This window comes from Physeter macrocephalus, chromosome 11 (genome assembly GCF_002837175.3).
Source record: "Physeter macrocephalus isolate SW-GA chromosome 11, ASM283717v5, whole genome shotgun sequence".
Taxonomy (NCBI): Eukaryota; Metazoa; Chordata; class Mammalia; order Artiodactyla; family Physeteridae; genus Physeter; species Physeter macrocephalus.
Window position 1 is genome coordinate 149,997,486 of NC_041224.1, and position 17,402 is coordinate 150,014,887.

The 17,402-nt window shown below is 51.0% G+C and overlaps 2 protein-coding genes and 1 long non-coding RNA gene across 3 annotated transcripts in view; 1 reads left to right on the plus strand and 2 right to left on the minus strand.

Moving 5' to 3' along the window:
• Positions 1 to 66: 66 nt before the first annotated feature.
• On the minus strand, positions 67 to 13,964 carry LOC114487072 (uncharacterized). Its single transcript, XR_008618692.1, has 3 exons — positions 13,858 to 13,964; positions 10,892 to 11,026; positions 67 to 460 (listed from the first exon to the last, which is right to left on the minus strand). It is a non-coding gene; the product is annotated as an uncharacterized lncRNA (long non-coding RNA).
• On the minus strand, positions 2,888 to 3,446 carry LOC102976272 (60S ribosomal protein L21-like). Its single transcript, XM_055088561.1, has one exon. The coding sequence runs from the start codon at positions 3,429 to 3,431 to the stop codon at positions 2,949 to 2,951; it is 483 nt and encodes a 160-aa protein (XP_054944536.1). The 5' UTR covers positions 3,432 to 3,446; the 3' UTR covers positions 2,888 to 2,948.
• Positions 13,965 to 14,266: 302 nt separating the features above from the next.
• Positions 14,267 to 17,402, plus strand: part of GALNT16 (polypeptide N-acetylgalactosaminyltransferase 16) — a 104,520-nt gene continuing 101,384 nt past the window's right edge. Inside the window, exon 1 of the mRNA XM_024116267.2 lies at positions 14,267 to 14,624. Within this exon, the coding sequence (XP_023972035.1) occupies positions 14,448 to 14,624 (177 nt within the window). The 5' untranslated portion in view covers positions 14,267 to 14,447. The remainder of the gene's footprint in view (positions 14,625 to 17,402) is intronic.

Here is a 17,402-nt window from a genome sequence, read left to right on the forward strand (position 1 = left end):
TCAAGAGCTGCAGAGTTTACAGTCAGCATTATTATAAGCGTGATGTGTGGTTCAGATATTCCTGAGTTGGAGAGGCTAGTTGTATTCTACTCCTGTTTCCCAGAGATCTCCCTTCTCAGGCTGCAACATGCTGGGGCAGAGTTGGGATTCTGACTACTCAGACCACCAGGGTATCTATTAAGTGCTGGATAAGAATCCAAAATTTGAGCTTAGTAAGCTAACAGGGCTGAAAAGAAATAGGAGATTGAGACACAGGTAGTTTTAAAGAAGGTACATTTATTTGGTTGGTGGGGGTGATGGCAGTATAGTCTATGGACTTTATATTTTGCTTTTTCCTAAACTCAGTTGTATAGTGTGTTGGAGGATCAGAGGAGTGGGTTGGTGACCTGGGTTCTGGTTGTGGTCATCAGCTGTGTGTCTTTGGACCAATCACTTAACTTTTCTGGACTCCTTTCTGTACCTGTAAAATTAGGAGTTTGAATTAGATGTGCTGTAGGGGCCCTACTAGTGTAGCACTCTGTAATATATCCCACCGTTTCTTTATGTGGCACTTTCCCTTGGGTGCCGTGTACCTTCTGCTTCATCGCACACTCTCATCCCACCCCCAGCCCTGGGAGTGGAGGCTGTGCGTGAAAGGAAGGGGGCGAGGGAAGCAGGATGACACACGGTGTCCTCCTGGCCTCGTTGACTAGGGAGAAGCCTGCTCCCTCCATCTGGAGCTCCACTGGAGGTCAAAATACTCTTCTCACCAGAGTTGTACTGTGTGGCCTTAGGGAACTCACATTTCTATTCAGTTCACTATTTAACAGTAAAGAAAGAAGAGAAATCTTTATCTTCACCCACATCGCCAGAGCTGTAAGGCTTAATATGGGAAAAGCACAGAGTAGAAATGAGGCAACTTTTGCCAAGTGTTGTAAATGGGGGGATGTTGGCGGGGGGTGAGGAGGGGAAGAAGGTTTCTCAGTTTAAAGATAGGAGAAATTAAGGCTGTGCCATAGAGAGAGAATTGAATGGAATTGGATACTTGAAAAGGAAAACATTAAACCAATAAGTTAAAAATATTCTCTTTTTTTATGTTGTCAGGACTGCCTAAGAAAATTTGAGGGGTCCACTGTGTTAACACATTGTTCTCCATCTGTGAGTCCTAAGACAAGATTAACTCCCAGGGAGACTTGAGAAGTCTCTGGGGCCTGCCTTTGTATAACCCTGACCTGCCTGGGACTTTGTCCTGCTTACCTTTGCCTGGCCACCAGTGAGACGGGACATGTGCAAAATGAAAAGTTTGTATTTTATAAGCTGCTGAGAGACATTTTTCCCATTTCCTATATATCCATTCCCTGTGACCTGGCAGGAAATACATTTTCCATTCCATCCTTGTGCTTAGTTTCAGTCCCAAAGGGGTATAGTGTATTAGCTTTTCTTTTTGTAGCACAGATTTATTTGTACCAAGTATGCTAAACTTGAGGCTTTTTTCACAATAATCACTTCGATGTAGACATTTCTACCAAATTGGGGTCATTTTGTTGATGTTCCAGAAAAAATGACCAGATAGCCAAAAGAGAGGCTAAAGTATACTTCTCTGCCCTCTCCTAGATGGACCCTAACTTCATCTAAAATGTTGACATCTTTTGTTAAATCTCATAGAGCCAACTGGAGCCCCAGTCAGCTGGCTTAGTTCCTTTCTAATCAAGATCTGTATGTTTGGCCCTGGAGGTTTGGTCAGCCTGAGCTGTAGCACATATGGCTCCCTCTGAGTTCTCGGATACAATGAGCAAGACTAAAGTTGGCTCAGAAAAGGAACAGAAGATGACTTGGGGTTAGTTTTTCCTTTTTTAAATGTTATACAAGTGCAGAGAGTTGGCTGCCATCCCCCTCTCAAACCATCAGCAGAGCTTGACCTTGGCCAAGATTTTGCCTCATCCTCTCGGCATTTTAGCATCGAGTTGCGTTTCAGCCATGGAATGCTTAACCAAAAGCACATGCTGTAGTGGTAGTTTCCAAAGAGCAAGTTTTTGCAGAGAGTCCGCAGCGTGTTGTTTTCTTAAAACAACAGTTTTCTCCGAACCGCCAACCCAATAAACCCCCAAATGGTGATTCTTTGGTTTATTTGTACACAAAGGCTGGGATTTTTGTTGCTGTTAATAATACTTTATTGGAGTACAATATAATGAACATACAATAAAGTGTACAAATTTTACAAGTACAGCTCAGTGAATTTTTACAAATGTATACACCCGTGTAATTATTAAGGGCTGGAGTTTTTTATATTACATGAAACATACATCCTGATGATGTACAGCGTGGGGTTGGGAGGTTGTCCATTCATGTAACTGAGCAGAGTACTGTAACACAGCAAATCCAGGTCAAAATGTGATAACATTTGGTGGTCTGAGTCCAGGCAGTTTGTCCTTTTGTCACACCTAGGGGACTTGGGTGCTGCAAAGCTTCGTGATGTTTGCTTTTAACAAGTTACTTTTAAGAATAGGTAATATGTGCACATAGTACAAAATTTCTTTTTAAATGTATAATGAAAAAGGAATCTCCTCCCCAGTCCTTTCCCTCCCTGACAATAACCACTGTTACTATTACTTGTGCATTGTGCGTCCTTCAGAGAGAGACAGAGACAGAATGTGAATGTGCGTGGGTTTTGGGGTTTTTTTTTTTTTTTTAAGTCTCAGGTTTCTTCTTTGATTGCTAAATAAGAATTTCTCTGCCCTTCTCCCCATACTCTAGGCTCTAGTCTAGGGCATTTGTGCAGAAACTTGGATCCTGCAGCCTCAGTAAGATTAATCCTATTAGTTTTGTACTGTAAAGTTCATACTCTGGATCTGTCTTCTGGCTCCAAAGTCCATGGTTCTCACAGGATTGGCCATGAGTTGATAATTGTCTAGGCTGGGTTTTTTGGGTTTTTTTTTCACAGTCCAGGTCTTTTATTTTCTTTACACCCATCATGCCATGAATTCATAGGGAATGGGCTCCAACAGTTCAGGCTCCTTTCCATTGGTTCTCACGAAGTGTGCTTCTCTGGGTGGAGCAGGCTGGTGCTTCAGTTGAACACAAGTACCTTTCTCTTTGGCTTCCTTCTTTTTCTGATCATTTTCCTTCACCCGTTTCAGGAAGCTATCTCGGCTCTTAGAGTGCTTAATATGCTCGATATGCACATTAATTATCTCGGCAAGAATCTTGCCCTTAACTTGTTTGTTTACAGTGATGCCAACAGCATGCTGGGTAACATTGTAGACTCTCCCAGTTTTGCCATGGTAACATTTGTGGGGCATTCCTTTTTGAACAGTGCCCATTCCTTTGATATCTACAATATCACCTTTCTTGTAGATTCGCATGCATGTGGCCAAAGGAGCAACTTCATGTTTTCTAAAAGGCCTAGAGAACATGTAGTGGGTGCCCCTCCTCTTTCCCTTTGTGTTGATCATTTTGGAAAATTACTGGAAGATGGCCGTTCCAGCCGAAAAGAAGTAGGCTGGGTTCTTTACATTAGGCTTTCTACTTCTTTTAATATATATTTGAAATTTTCTGTAATAAAATTTTATTTTAATTCTTATTTCTTTAGCAGTAGCTCCTGCAACACACCTATCTGCTTAAGTTTTGCGTTTGTTTTAAAGTAAGGTTTAAATTGCAACCTAAAAGCAACCCATAGATGGATCTTTAGATAGTCCCATCCTCCACCCCCTACATCCATCCAAATCAGTCGTTCAAAATTCCAGAGTTACAAACATGAACCAGGATGATTATTCACCTTCAAAAGCCATCCTTCTTTTTAAACATAAGGTTGACCTCAAATTTATTTTGAAAAGCCAACTTCTCTGGCAGGCAAAATTTCATTTGATTTGTACACTAAGTTTCTCAAGAATGTAAATCCCATGCAAAGCAGAGGACTTATATTCAGCCTTGAAAAGTATTTTATACAATATATGGGCTGAAGAGCCAGGGAAGGAAGAACCTCTCAGACCCACCCTCTCAGCTGGGGAGAAAACATAGCTTGCATGGTTTGGCCGCATCTCCTAGCGGCCACCTTATTTTGTACTCCTCTGTGACAGGTGGATGAGGGGTCAGGTCTTCTCCAGATCAGAGATTCCCAAAAGATACACAGCCCGGGGAACGGTTTTCCACTTCAAATCCCATATGGTTTCCCTACGGCCATTTTATCCTTGATGTCCTTTCATGCTCTCTACTTTGTCTTGCTGTAATCTAATCACCCAAGGCCTCTCCAGTTATCATTAAGTATATTCCCACTGGTCAGGGAGCTCCCTTTGAGCATCCCTTTAGAGCAGCTGTCACATTTGAGCAGCATCTGTTTTCTGACAAGCTTGAAGACAGAATGAAGGAAGTCACTGAGTCTTTCCTTCCCAGTGGAAGTGCATGACACAAGTAACCTTTGGGACTGCAATCAGGATGCTGTGAGTTGAGTGGCCTGGCAGCGCGTGTGTGCAGGGAGAGGTGGGTGATTCCTACATAGGGCAGTGGATCTTCATGATCTCAGCCCTGTGGTCCATGCAAGGTCCTAACGCTGGAATGGTTCCCTAAGGCTTTGGCTCCAGCTCTTTCTGGGCAGGGAAACAGAACGAGGCAAAACGCCTGGTGTGTTTTAAATAGATTCTGCTTGCTGCAGCCAATAAGCCCAACAGCTTGGGAGGTGAGTGACCCTTCCTGAGAGATTTCTGTTGCACCATTTCTCTGGCCTCCAGCCCCGCAAGTGCCGACCACCCCCTCCCTTCCTGCTCCTCCCCTCTGACCTAACTCCCTTGCTCTCTGGATGGTTTCTGTTCGGGCCTTTCTGGTTTTAGTATTTATTACACTTTTATTGGTTTTCGCTCTCTGCTTTTTCTTTCCCTGAAGCTGTTTTTCCTCGCGCGCTGTATCTTTTCATCTCCTGGACTCTTGTTTCTGTTCCCTCTCTCAAAAGCACATCTCTATCTGCTGCTCCTTGTCTGACTCTGTCATGGCTTCTCAATTGTCCTCTTGCCCCAACCTGGGCTTTATAGACCCTGGAAAGAGAATGGAGGGTGGAGGACTCCACCTTGAGCAATCCCAGTTGTAGGACAGGTAGCGGCTCCAGTCTGGGAAGTGGACCTTAAAGATGGCAGCTGTTTCTGGGCAGGGTGGCAGTGCAGTAGGCAAGCCAAAGGATGAGGAATCAGAGATGACAGGAGGGGTGGAGTGGCCCAGCACCCATCGCAGGTGACAATCGGCAAAGGAGGTGGAAGAAGAAGGCCAGGTGGAAGCTGGATGTCGTGAGGGAAAGCTGAGGAGGAGCTGGCATCGGGGGAGAAAACCAGGGATGTGGGACCCTGCCAGGGATGCTGCAGCCCAGCTCTGCCGAGCAGAGGCAGGCAGAGTGGGGTTGGGGCCAGAAGAGAAGAGAGCACCTTAGAGACCCTTTCTCCTCACTCTTCTCTGGCCCTTTTGTTCTTTCTCTTTCATGTTTCTGTCTTCATGTTATATTAGCACCAGAAAACAACACAAAACAAAAGGCAGTCTGGGGACTTCCCTGGTGGCCCAGTGGATAAGACTCTGCGCTTCCAATGCAGGGGGCCTGAGTTCGATCCCTAGCCAGGGAACTAGATCCCACATGCATGCTGCAACGAAGAGTTCGCATGCCCCAACTAAAGAGCCGGCGAGCCTCAACTAAGTAGCCCACGAGCTGCAACTAAGGAGCCCACCTGCCGTAACTAAGGAGCCCATGTGCCGCAACTAAGGAGCCTGCCTGCTGCAACTAAGACCCGTTGCAACTAACTAACTAAATAAATATTAAAAAGGGAAAAAAAAAAGGCAGTCTGTCTTTGAAAGGGAATGGCGAGATCTGGAGGATTTAAGGCTGGATGCACTTCCGCCTATGCTGAACTCTTAGGCCCTTTGCCTGTCTGGCTGCTGGGGCCATGAAGGCCAGCCCCTTAATGGAGCACCTTGAATAGAGGCCCTCTACCAGCTGGACAGTCCAGCTGGAGTGCCACCAAGAGTAGGAGTGGTGGCACTCCCCAGCAAGGGCAGCCAGCAGCAGTGTGCACCCAGAGACCCCCTCCAGGCACACAGGGCAGCCAGGGGAGCAGGGATGTTGGCTAACCTAGCCAGAGGGCTTGGGCTGAGGGGTGGCTTCCAGAGAATGAGGCCAGCCCCATCATGGGCTCCTCCCCCGCTAGGAACTAAGCTGCAGAGGGGCCTGTGTTCGAAGAAAGAGAAAGGAAAACTCTTGCTTAAAAAAGTTTTTAATTGAAGAGGTAATAAATGCATGTGGCAAAAAATTCAAAAGGTACAAAAGAATATATGCAGTGAAATCTCCCACTCCTGTTCACCTTGGGTCCCCTTCCTCAGAGGTGTCCCTGGATGTAACAAATTCTTGAACATTCTTCCAATTTCTCCTTTTTAGTTTGCTGTATTCTGGAAATTTTCAGATTCTTCATGCAGTGGAACATTTTAAATTGTCTGGGTGTATATGTATGTATGTAATATGGGCCGGGGGACCTAATGATAATAAAGAAAATTGTATCTCGGTTTATTTGCCAATAATTCTTGCTGGGGCAGGGAATGGTTTACAAAATTAAAATAAGTAAACAGAATTCTAAAATACCAGCACTAGAAAGGACCTTCCAAATTCTTTTGTACCAGAGATCTCATTTGAAACATAAGTAAGGGGTCCAGATAAGTGACTTTTCCAGGGTCACCAAGCTAGCCTATGGCACACCTAGGACGAAAACCCTGGTTCCCTACCTCCCAGTCATCCCAGTTGCCCAAGAACATACTAAATGCTCTGTCTTTAGGTAGTGGCCTTTGTAAAGGTATGTGATTCAGAAATGGAAGGAGAGACAAATGCTTGGACACGGATTGAGAAATTTCCTCCACTGGACACAAATATAGGGAAAGAAATCAGTAATTCCAGGAAAAACCTGAAGTCCAATTCCAACTGAAAAATAGCGTGTGCGTGCACACACACACACACACACACACACAGACGCTGGCACTGGCAGAAGACAGAAGACAGACGTCTGTAAAGTCTATTGTCTGTCCTGCTGAGCCCAGCAGAGGCTGTGAGAGGTGGCCCGACCCCCCACTCTGCTGAAGAACCTGCGGCCCTCAGACCCACTGTCACTGGGATGCAGGCAGAGGCAGGCATCTTTGGTTGGGCAAGAGGAAGAAATGCCAACCTAGACTAGAGGAAGAGGACAGTCTGTGCAGGGACACGGGGACAGGGATGCCAAGGGAGAGCAGAAGTTGTGCCTGGCCAGGCCACCACGGAGCCCTGCCACCACTGGCCCCATGAGCACTGGTAGCCCCAACTGTTTCTACCACCTACCAGGATGAAACATCCCAAGATTTATGTGCTGACAAAACGGCAGCATAATTTTTAAAATTCTCTCTGCTTTCACATCAGCTCCAGACACTGTGTACAATTTCAGTGTCCAAGCCAGACTGATGGGCCTTTTGATCACTTCAGAGGGTGGCTCCAGTGAGAGGGGACATGTATGACTATAAACATTGGCTGTAGAAACCCTCAATTGCTTTGAAATGGTAAATTTCCAGGCAAAGTGGATCTGATGTCACACGCCTCCTGCATTAACAGCTTTTTCTTCCTCTTCAATTATTTTGGCTGGTAAGGGAGTGGAAATTACACTTCAGAATATATCGATGGGTATTTTCAGCCTTGCTGAGAGCTTCAAATTATATACCAATCCTGGGAACATTCCCTTAGTTTCCACTTCCCAGTTTCTCAAGGAAAATGGAGGTTTCGATTGTAGGCACCATTAGATGGAAGGAAAGGCAGGACCAGGACCACGGGTCTCTTTTCAATTCAAATGCTCTCTGGTCTTATCACCTGACCTATTTTTGAGCCAAATTTTGTTCCGGCCCTAGGTGTAGAGGTCCATCCTAACATGTATGAGATGATGAGGTCCTTGATAAAAAGATGAGTGTGCCTGACAGCCTGGGTCCAGGGCTTGAATCAGGGCATCTGACAGGCAGGGGGGAGAAAAAAAGCCAATTCTGTCTCTTCATCTTCACACGAGGGATCCAAAAGTCCTGATCTCTGGTGCACACGGCCTCTCCCCCATGCTTAGGTGCTGGGTACACGGGCAGCCTCCCAGCTACGTCTTTGCCCCAGCTGTGTTCTGGTTTTCTCTTCTCGACCTGACTGGCCTCTTCTGCTCTTCACCTGAGGACCAGACCCGGATTTACAGCTCCCTTCCTTGGCAGACCACAGAGAACTCAAGCTCAATTGAACAAGTCTCCCAAATCTGCTCCTCCTCCTGTGTTCCCCATTTCAGTTAGTGGTTACCTTACACCAAAGCACGTGTCTCCTACGCAAGAAATGTACATGTTATTCTCAAATCCTTTCTCTCACCTCCGCCTCCAGCTGATCCCCAAATCCTTTGAGTCTACCCTCTTTCTCTTCTGCTCCAGTGTTTCTGTCCTAACTCAGGCCCACAGCACTGCTTGCTGGGACTATTGCAAAGTCATTGTAATTCCCTACCACTAGTCTCCAGCCTCTTCACTAAAATTTATAACTGATCATGTCATTCCGTTACTAAATCTTGGGTGGCTCTCCATGGCTTACCAGAATAAGTCCAAACTTCTTACAAAAGCATACAAGACATCTGTTAACTGGCCCATCTACCTCTCTAGTCTCGTTACCATCACCACTCCCTACCCTGTACACACCAAACCGCTGACCATTTCCTGTGTTCCCTCCCATACACTTCCACACGTTAGTTCCTTTGTTTGCTCTTGCTCTGTGCAGAATGCCCTTCCACATCTTGTCCACCTCTTATCCTTAATACTCAGCTCTCAGATGACTTCTTCCTCGTGATGAAGTCCCCTTTGTGTTTGACTAGAGCTCTGTTATACCCTTTTGTGACCGTTTGTGCCTATTTCCCCATTATCAGTTACTGGGCTCCTCAGGCGGTGGAATCAGGTTTTGTTCGTTTTTGTATTCCTGGAACCTAGAAGTGCCTGGCATGGTAGGCATTCGAGAAGCAAAGGGAAGAAAGGGACCGGAAATACCACCCTAATGGGCAAACAGGCATATTGGCTTACCATCTGAGTGGGCTAGGTGGCATTTTAGTGGGACAGAATGGGGAGTCGCAGCAGGCTGCTGCCCTAGATACTTATTCATTCATTTACTCATTGCACAGATACTTAGTGAGAGCTGCCATGATGGCCCATGCTGTGCTAGAATCTGGTGATACACAAAAGAAGGCTGCCAGGCCCAGAGGAACTCCCATTCGAGGGCGAGAGACAGGCATGTAACAGGCAGTGGCCTGACATTTTGGGCCCGCTGGTCTGCTCTGAGGATCTTTGCCACTCAGCTCCACAGAGGCTGTGGAGGAGGGGAAGGGGCAAAGGAGACAGGCAGTGAGATAGGGAGGTCAGATAGGCCTTGCAAAGGGCTCTGCCTCGGGGACCAATTCTGCTGACCAGCTGGCTTTATTTATGCATTTCTCCTTTGTAGGAGTTCCTTGCTGTTAAGAAAAAGCATTTGACACATTTCTAATTAGCCCTCAAACTCTGCAATGCTATTATTCCCAAATGTAGCAGCTGGGTCATTTCATGATCAGTAATAACTTTTGTAGTTCCTGCAGTTATTCACCAAATCGGGGTCATTCCTTCCCTGACTTCTGATGGAACCACAGAGGATTTTCTCACCCCCTCATCTGGGGCAGCGGGGTTTGGCTCCTGGCCCCATGGTTGTGGGGCAGCCAGCTGCTCCTGCGGAAGCGCTGGGAGGGAACCTGGGTTACTCACTACACCGGCCCACACTGACCCAGACGAGTTGCGCCCTTTCTCTGGGTTCTAGTCCTGCACCATCTCTCAGGTGCTTGACCTAAGACAGAAATGCATGCTGCACTGAGTACCCTGCCCATCTTCTTCCCTCCTTCCTTCCACCAACAAATACTCAATGAGGGACTTCCCTGGTGGCGCAGTGGTTTAGAATACACCTGCCAATGCAGGGGACACGGGTTCGAGCCCTGGTCCGGGAAGATCCCACATTCCGCGGAGCAACTAAGCCCGTGCGCCACAACTACTGAGCCTGCGCTCTAGAGCCCGTGAGCCACAACTACTGAGCCCACGCGCCACAACTACTGAAGCCCGTGCACCTAGAGCCCATGCTCCGCAACAAGAGAAGCCACTGCAATGAGAAGCTCACGCACCACAACGAAGAGTAACCCCCGCTTGCTGCAACTAGAGAAAGCCCACAAGCAGCAACGAAGACCCAATGCAGCCAAAAATAAATAAATAAAATAACAATAAACTTACATTAAAAAAAATACTCAATGAGCATGGACTATATACACCAAGCAGTGTTCTAAGCACTGGGGAGACAGGTGAACAAAACATACAAGAACCCCTGCCCTCATGGAGCTTACACTCCAGTGGCAGAAACTGATATAAAAAGCCACGGTTCTCAGACAAACAGAATGATGACTAATAAAGAACTGAGCTCCTTTCAAAGACCCAGGTCCTCAACTTGATCTATAATGGTTTGTAGAAACTTAACTTATAAAAAACTTTTCCTTAGATACGCTGGTGCATTAAGTGGGGACAGCTGGCAGTGGGTAGCGTACCTGCCACCTGATGGCTGGGTGACCTCTGCAGGCATCAGTCTCTTCATCTGTGAGATGGAGAGGGTCGAGCCTTCCTCACAGGGTCATCGTGAGTATTCTGAGATCGTGTATTGGCACAGTGTCTGTTTCATGGTAACGTACATGCTGTTCACCATCCCTGGCTCCTCTTTTCCAGAGCTCGGGCTTCACACTGACCTATACCCTTTCTGCCCTCTGTTACCAACCCCAATCCCCAAATCCACACATCAAATTCACAGGGGCAGACAGTTCCCTGGGACCTCTGGGAGCGCCAGGGCCACATGACATTTTGCCCAGCTTACCTGAGTGCTGGCTTCAGCAGCTTTAAAGAGAAGGGGACCATGCCTGAGAGCACTGTGACAAGGGAGACAACTGGAAGTCCAAAATGGCACAGCTGGAGGGACCCTGGAGGTCATCTCTCGGCAACCCTTCTTTTTCTGAAAAGAAAACGGAGGTCCAGAGAGGGAAGTGAGGTCCCTACATGCAGAACTTCTACCACCCTGCAGACTGCCCGGTGGCCTCAGAAGCCCGGCACTGGTGCCCAAACGCTGGCATGGAAAATGGGTTTGAACCCAGTCCCTCCACCCACCTGCTGTATGAATCTCAGCAATCGAGGGCTTCTCTGAGCCTCAGCGTCCTCTCCTGCAGGTTGCGGGGGCTTTAGAGATAATGTGTGTGTGATGCCAGCACAGCAGCTGGCACCTGCTAGGTACTAGTGAACTGTAGCTATTATTATCACTCTTGTTGGTTTCGAAGTTCAATGATGTTAGGCAACACTACGTCTCTTAGGTGTTGCTTTGATTCTGTGGTTCTGCTAGCTAGGCCCAGAGAGGGAACAATGCCCCCAGTCACCTCTGAACACTGAAATCCATCGCAGGGAGGGGCTGAGGCTCAGCTCTGTGCCTCTTTGGGATTAGAATCTGGAAGAATGACCATGGGCTGTAGCCGAGGTGGCAGCTGCAGGTTCCCAGCTCTTCCAGTGTGCCTGTGGCTGGAGACCCATCACTCAGCCTCTGTCTATATCAAATTTCTGAGTCCAGTGAGTGAGGTAATCACCTGCCACTTTACCTCCACCACCCACCCCCAGGGAAGTTTACTGTGCTCATTTAAGGAAGAGCTAGCTATGAAGTCTAACACCTTCCAGAAAGGCTACACTCCTAGGTGTTTTTTTGGGTTTTTCTTGGTGGTGGGGTGTGAGTAGAGAAGCCTTCTCTTTGAGACAGAGCTACCAGGCAGTGACAATTTGGTGCAGATGTATAGCATCCTCACCACTGAGCCCTGAGGAATAAGGGGTAAGACTTGTAGAAACCTGCCAAGTTCCAGCTCCTCCTTCCCTCCCTCTCCTCATGGAGCCCTCCTTCTGGAGCCATCAGTAACCCATCAGCCTGATTTCGGTTTGGCATGGTCCAGCTTCATCCTCCATGCCTAGGGGTGACTTTGGAGCCTCTCACTATGGGTTGATGTGATGTCTTTGGATCCCACATCCTCTCATCTGGTTCTTTCAAGACCAAAGGCAGCTAGACATAATAGACCAGGCTGGGATGAGAGGAGCAGCCTATATCAACAAAGGGTCATTCCCCAGGTCTTCCCACCTGGCTGACCTGAGAGCCTGTATGGGGGTAGGGACACCAGAAGGGCAGTGCCCTTACATTTTCTCATCATCTAGAGATGGCTGTGGGGCCTGATTCCTAAGGAGCAAGTCTCCCTAGCTTCCCACAGAGAACATGACCATGGGGTCTGCCCCATGATTGCTGCAGAAACAAGGCAGTGGCTTGACAGTGGTTATCTTGGTCTATGGAAGTGAATCCTTGTCCCTACTGCAGTCTAATTAAACTCCCCAGGCAAGGGAAACCTGGGAGAGCAAGGCTGGCCTGCATCTCCACACCATCTCTTATTGCTCCTGACTGCCACACAGCTCAGGCCTCAGATTCCCCGCTATTCTTACAGATCTCTTTGTGAGGCCCTCCTTTATGTGTCCCCTTCTTTCTAGGGTCACTCTCTTGGTAGCGCCATTTTTGGACTTGTCCTCGTGGTTAGCCTTCTGAGTGAAAAAAGGGTATTGCAGTTAAAACAATGACTTTTCTGCAGCAAAAAACCCATTCAGGTTTTCTTCCTTCAATTCACTTCACTCCAACCGAAGTGTACTGAGCATCTCTTACAAAAGTGCTTCAGTCCTGAGTGCTGGAGAAACAGGGAAATGCTGAAGGAGGTGGTTGGGGGAAAGCATGAACTGTGACCTCACCATCTGCCTGACTCCCGAGGTAGCTTCATTCAGAGGCCAGGAGCCAATGTGGTCCTTCAGATGAGCCAGTGTCCAGGATCACCAGCAGGATGCAAACTCCCTGACAACCCTGTCTCTCACATAAAAGGGCCTCCTGAGTCCAGACTCGCCCAGCCTGGCCAACTTCAACTCCCACGAATAACTTCCCAGCATCCTGGGCCGTGGCACCGCCAGGTAGATCTCTTCCTTGAAAACATCAAGTACTTTCATCCTCTGGACCTTTGCTCATGCTGTTCATGCAGCACATCCTGCCCTGTCCTCCCTTTCCTGCCTCTTAAGAATTTATTCAAAGGATTTATCTACCTTCTGTGAGAAGCCTTCCCCTAAGACCACCTTGCAATACAATATTTTTCCTCTGTGATCCCTGCCTGGTTTGTTTATTTAACATCTGAGCGTCTGTTCTGTCCCTGATACTGTGCTGATCTCCTAGAACTAATTTAGCCCACCTTGCCTTCTGCCCGGAATGAGAGTAGTTCACATCAGATTCTCAATGCCACCGGGGCTGGGGCACAATCTCAATGATTTCTGTGTCTGTGTCTCTCAACACCGTGTTTTGCACTTTGTTCAAAGTGTCAGACGGAGAGGTGGTTTCTAGGCTGGGCTCTGCCCACTAATTAGTCGTGTGGTCTCCGGCGAATCTTCCAGCCTCTCTGGCCGCCTCCCTTCTTCCTGATGAAAAATGGTGATGATAATACCCCAGGGCTGTCCAGGGGACAACGAGGCGGGGTGGAAGGAAGCATCATGAAAGCTGGGAGCCCCAGGCCAACGGAAAAGGTGGGGTGGTTGTACCCCCATTCTCCTTTTACTGGCTGTGAAGCAGCGTCTCTTCCCCTTCGCTCTCTTCGAATGTCAAGTGCACCAGCTTCCAATCCCTCCTCGGGGCGGGACCTCCGGCGGCTCGGAATCCTAGGCTGCGGAGGATTCCGGTGCAAACTCCAGACTCTCCTCCCGCCCAGCCGCCCCTTTCCAAAGATTCGCCGAACACACCTTAAACCCTGTTCCAGAGCTCAGTTCAGAGCGCAGTCCAGAAAGGCGGCTCCGCAGCGCGGGCCCGGGCCGGGGTCGCGCATCTCCAACCGGTGACTCAGGGCCGCTCGGTCCGGGGGTGGGTGGAGGTAGGCGGGACAGACCAGGGCCGCGCGCGGGCAGCCGCCAGGAGCTCGGTCGCCGAGCCGTTGGAGCCGAGACTGGCTCTGGCCCGTCGCCATTCCGCCGCGGGCGTCCGCCTCGCCGGGCCTTCCTCCGGCGCCGCTTTGCACCCGCTACGCTCCTCTCCCGGGGCGCAGCGGCCCCGCAGCCGGCCGGGACTGGAGCGGGGGGCGGGCTCTGCGCGCGAATGAATGGGCGCCCGCGGGAGGCGCGCGCCTCGGGCTGAAGGGCATTAGGACCGTGAGGATCGCTCCGTGCTCCTGTCTCTCCCTATCACCCCCCCACCCCCACCTCTCTCCTTTTTCTGCTCTGCGGGACTGAGCAGCCCGGCGCGAGCGAAAACAAACAGCTGGGGCTGCGAGTGCCCCCGCCCCGGCTCCGAGAGCACGCCGGCCCGGGCCCCTACTCCGGGCGCCCAGCCGCCCACCATGAGGAAGATCCGCGCCAATGCCATCGCCATTCTGACCGTAGCCTGGATCCTGGGCACTTTCTACTACTTATGGCAGGACAACCGAGCCCACGCAGCATCCTCCGGCGGCCGGGGCGCGCAGAGGGCCGGCGGGAGGCCGGAACAGCTCCGGGAGGACCGTACCATCCCGCTCATTGTGAGTACGCGTTGCGAGCCGGGCGGCCGGCCGGCCGGCCGGGGAGCCGCGGCGCGCGTCCTAGCCCCGCGCGGCAGCAGAGGGCGAGGGGCCGGGCCGGGGGCTGCGTGCCCGCCGCGCCCCGCCGGCTTTGTATACGTTGGAGCATTCCTGTCCGTTGTTATGGCAACCTCTGTAGGGCTAGCGGGGCCAGGGCGCACGGATGGAGGGAGGGTGACAGCGGGTGGGGGCTGGGAGAAAGTACTGCAAGTTTGGTGGGCCCGGCGTGCAAGCGCGACTGGGAACGTGGCGGCTCTCTGGGCGTTGCGCAGCCTGGGCCGGGGGCCGAGGGCCGGGGGCCGGGGGCCGAGGGCTAGGGGTTGCCCGCGCCTCACTCGCCCCCGAAGGCGGCCGGACCTTGCGCGCGGCGAGCCGGCAGTGGGAACCACTCGCTGCTAAGCGCGTAGGTGGTCGTGCGCACCCCCCTTCAGCCTCTCGGGGGCAAAGGACGTGGGGTGGGTGCGCTGGGTGAGGCAGGGTCGCTAGGGGCTTGCTGGACTTTGAGCTCCCTTCTCAGCCCGGGTCAACTTGAACCTGCTTTTTTGGGGGGCACGGAGGACTCCCCACTATCACCCCCGGGGTTCTCCGGGTCGGGGAAAGGTCTCGTCCTGAAGGCGTCCCACGCCCCAACAACACCAGTCCATCACGACGCGCGAACTAGCAGTGTCTGCGCCCAGGCTCGGAGATTGCCTCTCACGAGGTCAGCCCCGCGACCGCAATGCAAGCGGGGAAACCAAGGCGGCGGGGCACGGCTGGGGCCTCGGCGGAGGTGCGGGAGAGCCCCCCAGGCGCTCCGGGGACCTGGGCTGGGGCGTGCCTGTCGCCGCCTCCGCCCGGGCCCCGGGAGCCGGCTCTGTGTGGCAGGGGCACCTGTTGAGACGGGAGACTCTGGAACTCGCGAGAGGCGCGCTCAGGCGGGCCGCAGTCTTCCGATGGGGGCGGATGGTGGGCGAGACTCTTGGGCGACCCGACTCGCAGGACAGACTGCTGGGCCGGGGGCAGCCTGGCCGGCGGGGGCCGGAAAGAAGGAGAGCAGAGTGAGGAGCTGAGGGTGGGGGAGTGGAGCAGGGTGGCCATTCTGAAAGGTCTGAGTCTGGGGAGGCAGGGGTGAGGAGCTCCTGGAGAGGCGCAGGGTCAGGAGGGCGAAGGCTTGTGTGGAGTAGACTCTGAGATCTTTGTGCCGAGGCAGCTGAGCCCCAGGAATACGGTGTGTTGTCTGTAGTGGCGGTTGTGGGTGTGGAAGTGCTCTCATAGTCCCATCCTGCCCCAGATTCCCTTTCTTGTTACCTACCGGGAAAGAAGTGAAAATCCCCTGCAAAAGAACCATATTTCCAGGCATTGCCTGAGGAGACCTTGGGGTTTGTGGGTTTTCCCCAGCCCCACTCCCCCATTCCCAGATCCCCATCTGGTTGAGCTCTCTGGGGGTGAGCCTGATTAGGTGGAGTGTCCCTTTCTGGGCTGAGGGTCCCTGCCACTAAGACAGTGTTTCCAAAGCACTTGTGGATGTTTGGATGGAAAGGCTGATGAGGGAAAGCCTCCTGTATAAAGATCCCAGAATGTTGGGATCTGGGTGGACAGATTAAAGTCGGAACTGGGCAAACCAGGAGTGGCCCCATACCCCCAGGGAACTGGGCAAATCAGGAGTGGCCCCATACCCCCAGGGAGCTTCCACAGCAGGGACTCATCCAAGCTGCCCTGTTCTTACGCTCTGAGAGGGCCAGCTCTGGTCCAGGGTAGGCGGGCCTGGAGTGGCAGGGGAGAGGCAGGCTGCCCAGATGTTCTGTCCTTCTCTGTGGTGACGTGATGGAGGGAGGGTCTGAGCTGGAAGAGGAGGAAGAGGGGAGAGAGGAGGGGGAATGGAAGGGAAGAACACAGAGATACTAACTGCTGCTCAAAGCCTGAGGCTGGTCTCATCACAGGTGCCTCTGCTTCAGAATCCGGGAAAGCCACTCAGACTGAGAGCCTGGGAATGGTGCTGGGGGCTTGCGGGGGCATTGCTGGAGGTGGGCGGCACTCGTTTTGAGGGGTGGCAAGGGCAGGTCATGGGGGCTGCAGTGAACATCCTCTCGGCCCTCTCCCTGTTCCCATGGGGTTTGACTTGCTGCAGATTAGAAGAGGGCTGTGAACTGGAAGCTGAGTTTAAAGTGTGAAGGAGTATCGGGGAGACAGGAATGGAGGTGCAGGAAGAGAGGGAGAGTGGAAGTTCCTGGGAGTGAGCCGCAAGCCTTCTCTGGCCACTCCGGGCATAGCCAGCTCCCTCATTGTTTTTAGGCTTTAAGCCCTGAATGTCTGTTCCATAGGTATTGATCCTAGTCACACCCTGCCTTTGACACAGCCTTGCATCGTATTCCCATATTCCGGGTATTTCGCTTCAGTGGGACTTTCAGTCATTGGCCTGTCTCCTCATTGAATGGAAGCTATCGAGCAGGGACAATGCAGGAAGCTTCTTGACTCCCCACCTTGATGAGCACAGCAAGACTTAATAAGTACTGTTACATGAGTGAAGTAGGATTTCTGCCCCTCTCTGGGAGCAGTGATCCAAGCTTCATGTCCCACTAATACTTTATTCCAGCTCCAGCTGACTATAACTAGAGAGCCAGGGGAATGTGTGTTCAGCTTCTCCAGGAGGTAAACCCTTTGTTCAACTTAAAAGGGGCAGGTGCAGCTGAAGATTTAATTTCTCTTTGAAATCTGTAGTTAACCTCTCACTGGTCTTCTTGCCATTCCAAAACACGTCTC